Genomic DNA, 16,113 nt, shown 5'->3' on the forward strand with positions numbered 1-16,113 from the left:
GTCACAACACAGTGGAGGGGGAGCTACGCGGAGGAGATCAAGCAAGTGTAGTGAGCTCAGTTTATAAAAATCTGCACTTAGAAAAATGAATTCACTCCTGTGAGCCCTAACCAACTCCTTGAGTCCACTGATGAGGGCAGAGCCCCACAAGCTAGCCCCACCTCCTAAGAGTTCTGCCTCCTCAGCCTAGCCTCCCAGGGATCAAGCTCTGAGGACAGCCCATACCTTCTCCTACAGACACACACACACACACACACACACCGAAGCAAAGCCTTTACCCTGGGCCCCTTAAGATATGCTAGCCTGCTGTACACAGCCATGGGACACAGATTTTATAAGTTCCAATTGCCATTCTGTGCCCTGTCAGGGCCCATGCTGATGGAAAGCTGAACTGTCTGAGGTCACCATGGGCCCTTGGCCCAGCTCCGACATAAACTGTCTGGACCCCCTCCAGCCAGTGAGTCCATCTTTAGCCATGGGCCATTTGGGAACCATCAGACGCATTCAAGGGGCTGCAAGGTCTCATCATGTTGACACTGAATAGGAAGGCTCAGAAAGTGGGTTTAGCCCCCAGAGCATAGGCCTGTGGTCCGAAGCTACAGCCCAGGACTCTCACACAGCCTGAGCTCCCAGCTGGAGCGCCTGGACTTGTTCCAAGACTGTGGCCTTGTGTTTAGCCTTGGAGAGATTCATCTCCTCCATTGATGACTGATGTCCTGGTCCTGACCTGGGCAGTTGATCTCACCCAGCACGGTCTATATGAGGTCAGTGGTTTCTGGGTTGATTCTGAAATTCCTCTCCCCGTGTTGTCAGTTCCAAGTTCTCATTGGGGATGTGTGTATGGGATCGGGAGGCAAAGGCACTACCCAACAGAAGACGCCAAAACGCTAAGCACAGTCCAGGAAACAAAACCCAGCCAGCTAGACCATTGGGGGAAGGGCCCCAGGGCAGGAAGATAAGCCCAATATGGAATCTGGAATTGGAGACACAGCTGAGAGCACCCAGCCAGCTCCACGGAGCAGGCTCCACCTCACCCAGCCTGAGCCCAGGGGTGGGGAGAAAGAGGCCACAACCACCCAGACTCTTCCAGTACAGGCCAGCCTTACTGGAAGAAATATCAAGGATGAAATGGCCGGCTCCGAGCTCTCTAAGAGACGGACAGAGCCCTCTCAGCTGTTATAAGGGAACAAAAGCTAACTTTGTCCAAAGGCAGTTGGCTGGCAAGAGAGTAAGGCCAGGAGGAGGCCTCCCTCCAGGTCCGGGGCACTTCCTCTGTCCATTTTCCCTCCAGCCTTCCAGGGTTACTCTCACTCAGGAAAGCCCAAGGGCGGGAGTAAGGCTAAGGTTTGGGTAAGGCTGAGCAGGAAGCCCCCAGAACCCAGCTGTTGACAGGTAGAAGGCTATTCATTACCAGGGAAGTAGGGGCAGCTAGAAATATTATCTCCAGGAAATGCTGGTGTGCCGCCGAGCAATTCCTTTACTGAGGTCCCTGACATGGTGTCTTAAAATTAAAATGGTACCCTGCTAGGCTGTGCCCAATTGATCTGTCAAACCAGATTGTCAGCGGGAGCTAAAATAAATGGGCTGGGGTTCTCTTAGAGGAGAGGGGCGATTTCAATAAATCACAGCACAGGGAGGGGCTCGCCAGTCAGGGGCCTCGACTATCTAGATACCTGCAGATGTCTCTGATCCAAAATTCTGGGTCCCCTGCCCATGGCCGTCCCCCCTCCTCCATGGCTTTACTTTAGGCAAGGAGGCCTCGTCTACACCCTGGGGCCCCGGGACCTGCAAGAGCACTTTAGATCCTGACCCAGGCCTCCGCACGATCCGGTACTCCAAATCCAGAGACCTCTGGGGTGAGTCGAGCTGTCTTGGCGAGACCTGTGAGGCTACAGCCAGGTGGCCAGTCAGTCACTCAGGCCACTCCATAGTTTCTCCCATATCCCTGGACCCAAAGCACTCTGTGATTCTAAGTTGAAAATGATAAGATCCTGTGAGTGCGCATGGAAGACACTGAGGCTATTGGAGCTGCTCTGGAATCTTTTTGAGGTGTGTCCTGGGGTGGGGAGTGTAGAGAAAGAATACTTGGGGCCGTCTCTTCCCAGTAAGCATGGAAACTCTGGGAAAAAGCAGGCACCATCCCAGAGATCACAGCAGTCCAAGATCAGGAGACAGGGGCTGCCTGGAGGACCCAAGAGGCTGTCTGCATGGACACAACTCTCTCCTGTTCCCTAAGCATTCACAGAAGATAGAGCACTAGACAGTCTTCTGTGAGGGCCCTAGACCTGTAAGCAGTGGGGACCGTCACTATTGGTTACCCATATGTACCCTCTGCCTCAACACCCCAGCGCCCCGCATGCCATGCATCCAGTCAGGCAGGCAGCTGACTTCTTCCTGAGCCAGTATGGCTGGGACTCAGCTCCAGCCTCCAACCAGGCCTGCAGAAGTGGACCTTAGTTTCCCCAAATGTTTCCCCAGAAACCAGGAACAGTCAAGAGACATTCAGTGCTCCCCACCCAACCTGCCCATCCACAGCAGCCTTACCTGTGTCCAGAACCTGTGGCCCCGCCAGAGGAGGGGATTTGGGAGTGGGTGGTCTGCGATACACCACGTGCACTCGGCCTTGTTCAGCCTCCTGATCCGCCTGACCCTTCTCCAGGGGCTCAATAAAGAACTCCTCCTCCTCCATACGGATCAGACCAGCCTGCAGAGGCAAAGTGGAGAAGTTCAGACTCCCAGGGCACAGACGGAGGAGGGAGAGCAGCTAGGAGGGTCCCTAAGGGTAGTGCCCTCCCTCTGGAATGTCTTAGCATCCGAAAGTGTAGCTGTAAGACTGTATGTGGGCCTTTGAGGACACAAGGGTGCATCAAATATGAGCCACCTCCAGAACAGAGTCATTCCAAGACACAGGCCAAAACCATCAGCCAAGAACTGCATCTACCCACAGACACATTGGTTCGCCCAGACAATGCTTTCTTAAGAGAGAGAGGTAGGGGAATCTCAAACAAACTAATTAGCTTAGCTTCACCTTGAACGTCTAACCCCTGCCTCCACCTCTTGCATGCTGAAACTCGAGATGCTGCTGCTATGCCTTTTGACTCTGGAGAGTCAAACTCAAGTCTTTACACGAGCAAGGCAAGCTCTCTGCCAACTGAGCATGCATGCCACAGCACAGATATGGGGGTCAGAGGACAATCCGCAATGCCTTCCCAACTTGTTTAAAAAGGGACCCTCTGTGGTCTTTCCACTAAGTATGTCAAGCTAGCTGGCTGTGAACTTTCAGGGGTTTTCCTGTCTCCCCACCCTCCTGCCCCCCTCCCCCACCTTCCCATAGGGGGCTTGGGTTATAGACGCTCACACCATCACACCCAGCTGTTCCGTACATCCTGGGATTTAAATCCAAGCTCTCATGCTTTGCACGGTGAGTGCTTTCCCTTGCTGAGTCTCCTTCAAAGCCCCAGACCATACTTTTTAACACTGTGAAACCAACCACTAAAATGATGAGATTTCACCTTTTAAAACAAAATCCTAGGAACGACAGACATAGCCCCGTGGTTAAGCACGCCTGCTGCTCTTGCAGGATTCCACGTTCTGTTTCCAGAACTCATGTCAGACTTCTCACAGCATCCAGGAACTCCAGCCCCAGGAGATCCCATGCCTTCTTCCAGCCTCCAAGTACAACCGCATGTACACAGACACTTGCGTACACATAACTAAAAATCCATCTTAAAATAAAACGTAACTCTTAAAGAAAGGGAAATTGCGACTTTCCTTGGAAAACAAAATTTTGACAAAATTAAGCTGCACACTTCCTGGCATGGACATCTCAGACAGACATACACCCCTGTGCCCAGCCACAGTTCTCTGCCTCCTCCCCTCCCTCTGTCCACCCTTGCCCTAAGATCAGACTCTATAACAAGTGTTGCCTGCCTGCATGGGGTTTCCTGCTGGACCCTTCTGTCTGCATTCACTCAAGGCTCTCAGCCTGCACCTGTTTGAACCTCCCACTGGTCACTGGGTTGTGTGTGAACATAGCTGAGGCACTGACTCCACAAGCTTGCCATACACTACTGTGGGAGTTCCTGCTGCCATCTCTCACCTGGGCCACCTGCTAATAAACCCCTATTCTCTCTTTCACGTCAGGCTCAGAGACTCCCAAAGAGCCTTTCTCTGACGCAGTCTCCTGGTGGCACCCAGATCACCTGCCCCTCATCCACCCCAGTTCCCACACTATGCTTCTTCGGTCTGCCAACCGTAAGTCATAATTCTCCTATTGTGTCTAGCCTGGGGATGTAATTCCTGCACATCATACAATTACGACCAACGGGGAACTTGTACAGCTTCCACTGGTTGTTCAGATTTAAGATGTAGAAGTGTTCACACCAATGACAGAGCCTCGGGTTCTCTCAGACAATCAGAAGAGCTTGTGTTTCTGATGCTTGAACTTAGCTGGTACTGGCTAGGGTTCCCTGTCCGGTCCCTGGCATCACCCATCCAGATGTTGAGAAACTATTCGCCTCCCCCCACATAACCCAAATGGCATCTGTCACATCATCAACCTGGCCAAGAGGGACAGAGTAGCTGTATAGGCCTCCGTCCTTTTCCCTGACCTCAGGGTGCCCTGTGGGCCCTATACTATATATTGCTAGCTGGGAGCTTAGAAGACTGAGTGCAGTTGGCACTCTGATAGGGCCTACTAAGCATTTGCAATCAGCGCGAGTCTAGTGGAGGATGCTAGATGCAGCCATACACCTGTTGCCTTTACCTGGGGAGAGCCCAGGTGCCAGAGGGCAATGCTTGCTGGAAAGAGTAGCTCCAGTCACAGGCAAGGGCTGATGGGAGACCAGCTACACAGGAAGCATCAGATTCAGACTCAAGAAACAGGGATGATGTCTAACCAAAACCTGCCCCAACCCTTCCTGTCAACCAGAAGTTAGAGAGGGTGTAGGTGAGGGACATGGCACATAGAAAGGCCCAGAGAAGGGCTACCATCAACGGAACAAGCTGACTGGGTGGCTGGGATCCTGGGGGTAAAGCTCACAGCATGGAATGCAGAGCAGGTCTCTGTAGGAAGGGTAGTCAGCAGCCTAGAAGGCTCTGGGTAGGGAAGATGTCACGTGACTCGCAGCTGCTGTGGACAGGGGGGACTGGAAGAATGTAAATGAATCTGGGGAGCTGAGAGCAAGCTTCGTGTACCTGGGAAGCAGGTAGCAGGGCCTGGATGAGGCATATAGACTCCAGGAATATGAGGAAGTCAAGTCTGGAACAATCTGAGGACAGATCTAATTCTGCTAGGTGGGAGATGCCAAGGCCAGAAGTACTTCCAGGGCTGGAACTGACTGAAGAGAGCTCCTACCCCAGTCTATCCAGGTCTCAGTCACATGTGCAAATGTTGTGGGAAGGGGGCTCTGCAGAAGGGACTCAGCTGATGTTCTGCATTTCGGAAGGTTCCCATGACCATCAGTGTGGCCCAACATATAACCACATTCCTTCCTGTATGTAGGAGGAGGCTGAAGAAGAGAGGACATAGAAGATGAGATGGGGATGTGGTTCTGGAGACAGAGGTCAACATGTTGCAGCCACAAGGACCATCAGCAACCACGCAGAACTGGAAGAGGGGGAACTCAGCCCTGCAGACACCTGGAGCTCAAGCAGGCTCCACTGACTGTAGACTTCAGCCACCAGAACTGCACGAGAATGAATTTTGATCTTTGTGACTCATTTGTTACATCAGCAGCATCAAGAAAGCCATGCTGGGACCAACGGTTGGCCTGGTAAAGAGGAGCCATTCTGAGAGGCATAGAAGAGGAAAAGCAGAGGACCTTCCAGGATCTGCTGTGTACGTGGCAGGGAAGAAAGCCACGGAAGTGGAAGGAAGACCATGGACTATGAGGAATGAGGGTTTGGTGGGAACCCTTCAGGCCCCCACACTTATGACTCATCCCTGGTTCCCAGGGCACTACTAGACCTGGTGGGGACCAAGCAAATGCTTACAGGCTGAGTGAACACTTGACCCCCAAGCCTCAGGACATGTCCTCTGAGAGCCGCGTGATGGCAAAGACGAGAAGGGCCGTCCCCACCCACTGGTGTGTGCTGAGAATGTTTACAACAGCAAGAGTTACTTCCATGCATGGTTCCCATGTATGTGGTTTTAGAGGAGACAGACGTCTCAAATCCATCTTTATTAATAGACTCCTTTGGATGAGCATGGGAATTAACCCCTGTGGCTTAACAGAGGACAAGCTAACCTGGGAGTCTGATTTACTGGATTTCTGGCACCCTTTTTCCAGAGGGGTGACTTCAAACAGAATGCCAACATTCTCTGAGTCTCCAGTCCCTCAGCTGTAAGTGGGGTGAGCCTGTCACCCCTCCTCTACCACAGAACTGCTACAGAAGCACATGAGGCCTGGGGCGTCCTTAGAACTAGAGCACACATTGTTGGTGGGCCTCGAGTCAAGATATCCATGTATTCTGCTTGCTTTCCAGTGAGGAGACTGGGGCTCAGAGGGTGAAGAGGCTTTCCAGGGATACACAGAGTCTCGGAATCAGAGCTACATGAAGGGCATAGAAACTGGAGGCCTAGGGAGAAGTGGCATCTGGCCTAAGGTCACTCACCCAGATAGAAAGGGTGCTGGGGACTCAGAGATAAATCTGAGCTAAGTATAAGGTGTGAAGTCAATTTACTCAGGTTTTCTTACAGGACCAGAGCCCTCAACTTGACAGGATTCTCAGAGTTGTTTGACGTGTTCCATGACAACCAGCATCCTATAAATCATCTCTGTTGGGTGCCATGAAATGCACACTTGCTCCCCAAAACCAGGGGCTGACTAGTGGGAGACCATCATTTAGGCATCAGGATCACCCCCAAGATGGCTACCCACCTCCAAAGCCAATGAATGACCGTTTCCTAAGTCGGTGGATGACTGTCTCTAAGACCAATGTGGGAATACAGTGGGAAAGCATCTCCAAGACCAGTGCATGGCCATTCCCACATCAATGCATGACCACACCTGACAACAAAAGATTACCATTCCCAAGATCAATGGATGACCACCGAGATCAATGACAATCTCTAAGGAGAGATCACCCCCCCCCCGGAGACCAGTGATTGATGGTGATAATTGGTCTTATCAATTGTATGGACTTAGAATCACTGTGGAAATGAATCCTTAGGCTGGCCTGTGAGGGATCATCTAGATTGTGCTAATTGAGACAAGAAAACCCCCTCAAATGTGGGTGCCAACCATGACACACACTGGAGTCCTGGCCTGAGGAAAGAGGAACAAGAGCTGAGTGAACCCATCACCCTCTGCTTCTTGACTGGGGACACAAGGTGACCAGCAGCCTCAAGCTCCTTCTGCCATGGCGCCTCTGTAATGGTGGACTGCACTGGGAGCCCTGTCTGTCCATAAACTGACTGTGTCACATCTTATGTCACAACCACCAGGCAAGCAACTAAAGCACTGACCATCCCTGGACCTTAAGGCCCACTGCCGCCATGACCAGGTTGATCATCCCCAAGCTCACGGGTGACCAGCCTGAGGCTAGTCTCTGATCACCCTGAGGTCATCAACAGACCTTCCCCCAAGACCACTGACCCGAATAATGCCACACAAGGGGCTTACCCCAAAGAAAGCAGTGCTCATTAACAGAATGCTGGAGGATCAACAGTTTAGTATGCGTCCCAGAACCGGCTGTCTAGAACCCAGCAGAGGAAAATTGACAAGGGAACAAGGCACACACTATGAGCTAATTTTTTGCTGGGTTTTTTCCAGGACTTTGATTTTCAGCTGCCAGTGGCAAGTGTATCTGTTTTTACATGTAATTTTTATTAATAAAAATCAGTTCCCTCTCCTAACTCAATAAATATTAAAAAGATCTCTCAAACACACCAGTCTGGAGAGTACCCTGTCAAGAGTCTGCTGGTGGTCTGTGTCCCTACCCCATGCCTGTCCAGCCTGGAGAATACCCTGTCGGGAGTCTGCTGGTGGCCTACTCCACACCTGTCCAGTCTGGTGTCTTGCAGAAGGCCTGGTATTCTGGCCCCAACTCTCATTCAGCAAGGCTGTGATTGTTTGTCAAAACCAAACAGGCTTTCTACTGTGGGACAGAAGGAAGCTCCCATAGAGGACTCAGTCCCGTGCCTCAGTGTCTCTGAAAGGGCCCAGAGCCCAGCCATACTTTGGACACCAAGTCAAGTTGCCAGTGTTCAAATCTCAGCAAATTATACAGTGAGAATTAACCTCTTCTTCCTCTATGTTCAGCTCCTTTGCTATTTGGCTGATGGTGAAACAGCCACTGGAAACGGAAATTAAAAGTTAAACATGTATTACCATCCAAAGATACCCTCTGCTAATTTTAATTTTTAAGGCATTTAGCATTCTGATGTGTTCAAAGCTGGGGTATCGTACAAAACGCAAGTGGGCATCTTAAACTCATTGGTAAAGCTGGCTGCTTTCCCTCAGCGCCTCCTCACATGGGAGCCAGAAGCTGCAGGCACTTCCTGTGCATGCATAATTCCAACCAGGTCTGTGGCTTAAACTCATCAATTCTGCAACCTCCAGCTCAAGAACTGTCATGTGTTTATCCGAGTTGTGCTGGTGACAATCAGGAGAGAACAGGGACTGGGTTATTGCTGAGTAGGTAAGAGTGTTCACTCTGCAAGCATGAAGTTCTGAGTTTGAACCCCCACAACACACACAAAAAAAGCCAGTATCAAGCGTATGTGCCTGCAATTCCAGGATTGAGGAGGAGGGCACAGGTGGGTCCTGAGAGCTCATTTGCTGACCCAGGTAGGCAAAACCCTGTCTCAGAGCAATGATGTAGAGAGGGACAAATGAAGACATTGAAGGTCCTGCTCTAACCTTCACCTGCATGCACACAGCTATGCACACTGGCACACTACACCTGCCTCTCACACACTCTCCCACAGACACGGGGGAAGGGGGATAAGAAGAATGGTAAAGAAAGGCTGATCCAAACCTAGAGGGAACCTGACTTGGATGAAAGACATGGCAGTATGTCAACATCAGCTCCCTGCCATTCCCAAACTTTCCTTGTTCTAACACACACACACACACACACACACACACACACACACACACACACACTTTGGGCTTGCCACTAGAATCCTCCGACATGAATGCTTCTGCAAGGTTGCTGTCCATAGAACTGTTAGCTCCCAGGAGGTCCAGTTGGACCATCCAGCCATCACCACCCAAGCTCCCTTCAGGGACAAGCCCCGTCTCCTGCTGACCTGAGAGGGAACAGTACATAGATCAGACCTGTGACTCCCTGGGGCACCTCTTGACAAAGCCTGCTCAGCCGTGACACCGCTGGCCCTCTCAGAGGCTGAAGTCAGAGCTGAACAAGCCTTGGAACCTTATGGGAAAGGAGCCGGACTTCCCTGACCACAGAGCTGTGCAATAGCTGTGACCAAAACACCTGAGAAAGCACCTTAGCTAGAGAAAAGACCATGGGTCTAGAAGGGTCAGTGCACTCTGTTTGTCCCCATGTGCTTAGGGACAACATGGTTGCAGGAGTGTGAATCAGAGGAGCTTCCTCAACCCACAGGGGACAGGAAGTCAAGAGTAAGGAAGACACCAAGGACCAGGTATAGCCTCCAAAGGCGTACTCCCAGGGAATCCCCACTTAAAGTTTCCAGAACCTTCCAAAATAGCACCACTGGCTGAGGACCAAATGCTGAACATGTGAGCTTCTGAGAAACGCTTCCTGTTCAAATCACAGCAGGCTGCATCTGATTGGAGCCACTCCCTCGAGACAAGCGAGGATGCTGTCTAGCTCTGCATCTTGGGCAGTGGTTTTGCATATTGATCTCCCATTTTCTAAAAGGGTGAGAGCTGTGTGTAGAAGGGGTGGACCAGCGTGGGCCAGCACTGTGTGGAAGTGTGGGAGGGGTGGGCAAGTGCAATCCACTGAGAAGACACTTATCTCCTCCCTCCCCCTCCACCTCTATCAGCTCCCGCTTTGTGACTTCTGGAGCAGCCCCTTCTGGAGAGGTCTATTTGTAGTGCATCCTTGTACTGGGGCCCATGTATCCCCAGCTCTCTTAGCATTTCAAAATATGTATTTGTTGTTTTTGTTTGTTGCTGTGGTTTGTTTGGGGAGTGTGTGTGTGTGTGTGTGTGTGTGTGTGTGTGTACCACTATACACCCATACAAAGTCAGAGGGCAACTTTGTGGAGTGAGTTCAAGGGGTTAAAAGGCCGTTACTGGCTGAGCCACTTCACTAGCCCACTCTGATCATGTGGGGTAGACGGGTATGGTCCTTGTCGAGTGTCAGCCACTCTCCTTCTTCCCATAGAGCAATTCCTGTCCATGTCTCTCTCTTCCCAGGAAGTGAGGAGCTATGGCTGGACCTGAGCCTCCCACACTTAACTGGGATGGAGTGACCTGGACAGACTGTCTGAGCTCCACAGAACCCTGAAGACTTGGCCTGTGGGGCCTCATTCCCCCTCTGGACCTAACTTCACATCTTTTGCGACTTTTCTCTTGACCTAAACTTGCCCAGTCAGTTTCTGGGGCTCAGATGAAGATGCTGCAAAAGTCAAATGCCCCCAGCGCTTCATCTACTGCTTGATTGGATGTACGCTGGGCTATACTTTGAAGGGCCAGGTGGAGGGAGTGGCAGGCAGGGAGAACCGGACATAGAGCCAAGTGACAGGCTTCAAACACCTTTAATGGGTCTACCCTTTCCTCTTCTGCAAAGTGAGGGGTCAGGTCATTGACCTCTGACCTCGGTGTCTCTTATCCCTCTGTAAGCCTGACAGGTCAAGCACAGCTCTGGGGGGAGGGGGGACAGGAAACCAGCAAACTGAAAACCAGAAACAACTTTCCTCGCTGCCTGCAAGATAAAGACCGAGTTCATCCCATAGTGCATGAGGCCTCTTAACGGAACCACAGCAGCCACCCCTTTGCCCCTGAGAAGGTTCCCACACATCTGTCCACCCCTACACTTGACCTTCTTTTGTACCTCAACACTAGTGGCACTGCTCTCCATTCGCTGGGCACTTGGTAACATTGGAAGGACCCCTGTGAGCCAGACATGGTGACAGAAATTCAAACTCCACTAAAATCCCACAGGCAGGCATAACACCACATCCATGGAGGCCTCTCGGGCTCAAAGACATTAAGCCACTAATTCAAATTTCTCTGCATGGAAGAGGCAAGCTAAAGAGACATCCCTGCTTCTCCCACCCAGAGGAGAACCAGTGTAGATGGGCATAGAGGACATCAAAATGGAGGACATTCAATGCCATCAAGGTGTGTGCCTTACCCAACTTTATTAAATTCCAGCCAAATACCTTCATCTGCTAAGACTTCGAGTCTGAATCAAGATCTTCACTTGCTATAAAAAAGACTGGAATGACTGGAGAGGGAGGTGGCTCCGTAGGTAAAAGTGTTGCTATGCCAATGTATGGACCTGAGTTCAAATCCCTAGAACTCACATAAAAAGCTAGGAGTGGCTGTGTGCATCCCTGTGTCCCTGGATGGAGGAAGGAAGAAGGAAGGAAGGAAGGAAGGAAGGAAGGAAGGAAGGAAGGAAGGAAGGAAGGAAGGAAGGAAGGGGGTTTGGTGGCTACCAGCCTAGCTCTGGTGCAGTGAGAGACCCTGTCTCAAAAGAGTAAGGGCAAAGAGTGATGAAGCAAGACACCAAATGTCTTCCTCTGCCCTCTCTGTGCATGTGCGCACACACACACACACACACACACACACATGTGTGCCCACACGTACACACACACAGACACACACACAGACCTAGGCACCAGTATGCACACGCACACACACACAGGCACAGGCACCAGTATGCACATGTACACACAAGCACACACACACACAGAAAATATCGGAGAGCTGTTGTGTAACTTTTCATCCACACTAAACGGGCCTCCCTTTGTCTCAAAGAGAAAGCTTAGCACGTAAGTGTAAAAGGAATAACTTTCACTGTAAGTTTCGATACTGTTTAAAACAAGACAGCTTTATGGCACTATAATTCACAAACCACACAACTCATGCATTTAAACAATATATTGAGTGTGTTACCAGTGTCAGCAGATCACCCTCATCCCAAAGGAAGCCCACGTGTGTTGGGGTCATCCCACCGCAATCACCCCATTCTCCTTCTCCTGATCAGTCTTTTGTTGCCTTGGAAACCATTAATCTACTTTCTGTCTCTATGAATATTCCCACTTTGGATATTTCCTATACACAAAGCAGCTGTGCAGCACGAGTCTGAGGCTAGGTTCACTCACTGTGTATGATGTTTTCAAGGTTGGTTCATGCTGTAGAACAATCAGTGATTCATTCTTTTTCCACCATATGTATCTGCTCCATTTTATGTATCTGTCCACTGCATAGTGGACATGGGTTGGGTTGTTTCCAGTTTGGAAACTTAGGGTTTCAGGTGGGTATCCTACCTCTCCCAACTAAGTGTGGGACCTTGTGCAAGTCAGAGCCTTGGGCTGTGGGACACATCTGTTTCTCTTTGCTGCTGTAAGATTTTCTTAAGGGCTCCACTTTCAACCCTCACTACTGCGCCTCACTTACATTTTAAGAAGCCGAGACATGATTTCGACTGTGTGGGTGTGTGCGCGTGTGCACATGTGCATGTGTGTGTGTGTGAGAGAGCCCGAGTCTATGTTTACACCTCTGTGTGTGTGTGTGTGTGTGCACTCACATGACAGGTGTCCAAGAAGCCAGAAGAGGGCACTGGATCCTCTGAAGCTGTAGTTAAAGATGGCTGTGAGCTGCCTGATATGGGTACCAAGAACCAAATTCTGGTCCTCTAGAAGAGCAGGACAAAGCCATCTCTCGAGACCCTCAATATCAATTCTCGCTGAAGGGGAAAATCATAGGTTTGGGAGACAGGAACTGATCTCTATATCTGTTTCACTGGGATAACTGGGACTACAGACCGTAAGTCTGGGAAGTAAAGCTATGTAATATAAAAACAGTTCATACTTGGCTAATTTAATAAGTCAAAGGGAACGAGATGTGCCAACCACCAAAAAATAAAAATTCCACAAAAACAAAGTGTAGAGAAATATCTTGATGCTTCAGTCTTCCATGGGTGGGTTAACAACTACCAGAAAGTTACTAATGTAAGTAAATATATGTCTTTTTAAAAGAAGGAAAAAACAAGATGGGCATGGTGATATAGGCCTGTAATCCCAGCACTAGGGAGACAGAGGCAGAAGGCTCACGAGTCTAAGGTCATGCTCAACTACATAGAGAACTCAAGGACCAGCCTGGGCTACATGCATCTACATCTCAAAAGAAAACAAGAATAAATAAGTAAATTCTATTTAAGTCACACTAGTAAACAAATACAAACCTTCCAAATCACCAAAGCCAGGCTACATAGTAAATATAGAAGACAGACTAGATAAATTAATTAATTAATAAATCAGAATGCATGGGTCACATGATAGAAAACAAAAGCTCTATTATGATAAATATATAATGAAATTGTTTTAAAGCCAAGGACCTTATGAGTTGCAAAAGAGTTTTACTAAATTTATAAATATACGCTAAGTCAAAGGTCTTTCTGGAGGCTACGCCAGGAACAAATGTGTCTGAGAGGGCAGCTCCCATCTGTGGAGGGTAAAATTTCACTCACATCCACACGTAATATCCGTGTAGATGAACAATGGACAGAATGGCCTCCAGCTCACTCTATGTACTGGCCTCGTCCCTGGCTGACCATGCAGCCTCTCTAAGCCTCCATGGAACTGGAGTGAAAAGAGGGTCAATTTACACAGTGAAGAGAAAGGGGGAACAGCTGCTACCTGTGGGGTACTCAGAAGAGCACCCTAACAAACTAACTAGTTCTCGTTAACATTAACATTATAGGTGACACCTACTAGGAAACACGGGATGAAAGGGGGGCATTAAGGCTTGAGGTCAGCTCCTTGATTTTATTGTACTCTATTTTTTAAATATCTCTGTGTGTATGCATGCGCACACACACATGCTTACGCGTGCTATGCCTTACACATGCACACATATTGGTGCATGTGAATGTGAGCACACACGTGCCACGGCTGTGCTCTCAGCCCTCAGCCAATGCCTCCCACCTTGTTGATTCTCTTATTGTTGGCCGCTGTGTGTGCTCATGAGCTTCTGGGGGGGGGCTGCTATCCCTAACCTCACTGTAGAAGCTCTAAGATTACATGTGTGAGCCAGCACACCAGCTTGATGTGGGTTTTGTGTAACAAGTACTTCCCCCACTGAGCCATCTCCCAAAGTCCTGTGTTCTGTTTTTGAAATTTTTATGATATATATATATAATATATATATATATATCAAACAGTATAAATATCAAACAAACAGATATTTAAAAAGTATAAATATCAAACAGATAAAATGTTTTAAAGGAAGTAGGGAGTGGAGATGGGAAAGGACAGAAGATGGGATAATCAAGACATCAACAAGGGTGACTTACAGGGACCAGGGTGGGGACTGACTAGCCTCCCCCCTCTCCATTAAATCAAGCAACACTAAAGTAGGTCCCATGGGACCTGGCTTGTCTATGAGAATCTATACTGTTCCACAGTCAGGTCCTCGCAGCCAGGCCCCTCATCTCCACACAGCCTCAGAGCCTGGGATAGACACCTCCAGGGAGTACAGCCAGGTTGCCAGCCCCAGCCGGGACAGAGGGATCAGCAGGTCAGGCTCAGACGCTGGGACCACGACAGGCCTGCCCATCCATCACAGGATCTGACACTTGTCCCTGCCAGATGTTCTTGCTGACATTTCCCAGGTCTCCATCAGCATGAGGACCACGTCGGGGAATGTCCCCAGTCACAAATTAGCATTCACATAAATAACAGAGCAACCGCCACTAAAGAAGAAAAATGAATCTTTCTGCAGGAACATTTGCCACCCTCTCAACAAGCACAATTTTTTTTCTGAACTACCACATCTTACCAGCTGGGCTACAGCAGACCGCGGCCTTGTGATGCAGGGTGCAGAAACATGCACAGGACAGCTTGTGAATGCTGTATTCCACAGGCCCTACTCTGGGCTGGCACCTAGCTGGGGCAGCTCATGCTGATTCAATCCAAAATCTCTGTGTAGCCATCACCAGTCTTCCTGGAGGCCTATACAAGCCCCTAGCTGCACAGTCTGGTCAGTGGGATGGGCTGGGCTGGCATGAGCTCCTTCTTGTCTAGGTGCGCCAACATATTCCCTCCATGTACATTATCTAGAGGGCTGGGGAAGCTTTACAGACGACTAAGTGCCCCATGCCAACATATAGACAGCCAGGAAATATGGCCAAAGCATCACCAGTCACTGACACCCAGAGACATCGTTATCCACACCATGTGGGACAGCCCCTCCTCCAGTAGATCAGCATTAGCAGATAAAGCCTTCGAGGATGCGATCCAGGACCACAGGACCTGGAAAGCCTAGCACCACCCTGTTGACATTTGCAGCAGGCGAACCTCACACACAGTGGTTCTATTAAATGCCCAGGAGGAAGCCACAAAGAGCAGAGCAAACAGCCTCAAAGTTCCAAAAGCCGAAGTCTAAGGCCATGCATGAGAGTAGCGTGTTGAGTCTTTCTGAGTTCTCTCTACCCAGCCTGTACACGGCGTGATCTTCCCTTGTGTGTATCTGGGTCCAGTCTCTCCTTATTGGAACACTGGTCTCATTGATTAGTGGTCTCACATTTTAATCAGTTCTTTAAAGATCCTCCTTCCAAGTGAGGTCACAATCTAGAGTCAGGGTGGTGGGGACAGGGGCTTGGAGAAGAGGCAAGATTCAGCACACACAGTCACTTTGTACAGAATCCACACACACCACACAGAATCCACATACAACACACAGACTATACACACACCACACAGAAGTCACACGATACACATAGATGTCACATACACCACACAAACTATACGCATACCACCCAGAAGCCACACACATACACAGAATCTATACACACTACACATATTCCCATACAACATGCAGAATACACACACAGAATCCATACACACCACACAGAAGCCATGCACACTATACAGAAGTCACAAACACACAGAATCCACACACAGCACATAGAATACACAGAGAGAGAGAGAGAGAGAGAGAGAGA

The 16,113-nt window shown here is 49.6% G+C and overlaps 1 protein-coding gene across 1 annotated transcript in view; it reads right to left on the reverse strand.

Moving 5' to 3' along the window:
* Nucleotides 1-16,113, reverse strand: part of Adamts2 (ADAM metallopeptidase with thrombospondin type 1 motif 2) — a 195,548-nt gene that overhangs the window by 128,172 nt on the left and 51,263 nt on the right. Inside the window, exon 3 of the mRNA XM_013347440.2 lies at nucleotides 2,545-2,704. Coding sequence (XP_013202894.2) covers nucleotides 2,545-2,704 — 160 coding nt within the window. The remainder of the gene's footprint in view (nucleotides 1-2,544; nucleotides 2,705-16,113) is intronic.

This window comes from Microtus ochrogaster, chromosome 7 (assembly GCF_000317375.1).
Source record: "Microtus ochrogaster isolate Prairie Vole_2 chromosome 7, MicOch1.0, whole genome shotgun sequence".
NCBI classification, from domain to species: Eukaryota; Metazoa; Chordata; class Mammalia; order Rodentia; family Cricetidae; genus Microtus; species Microtus ochrogaster.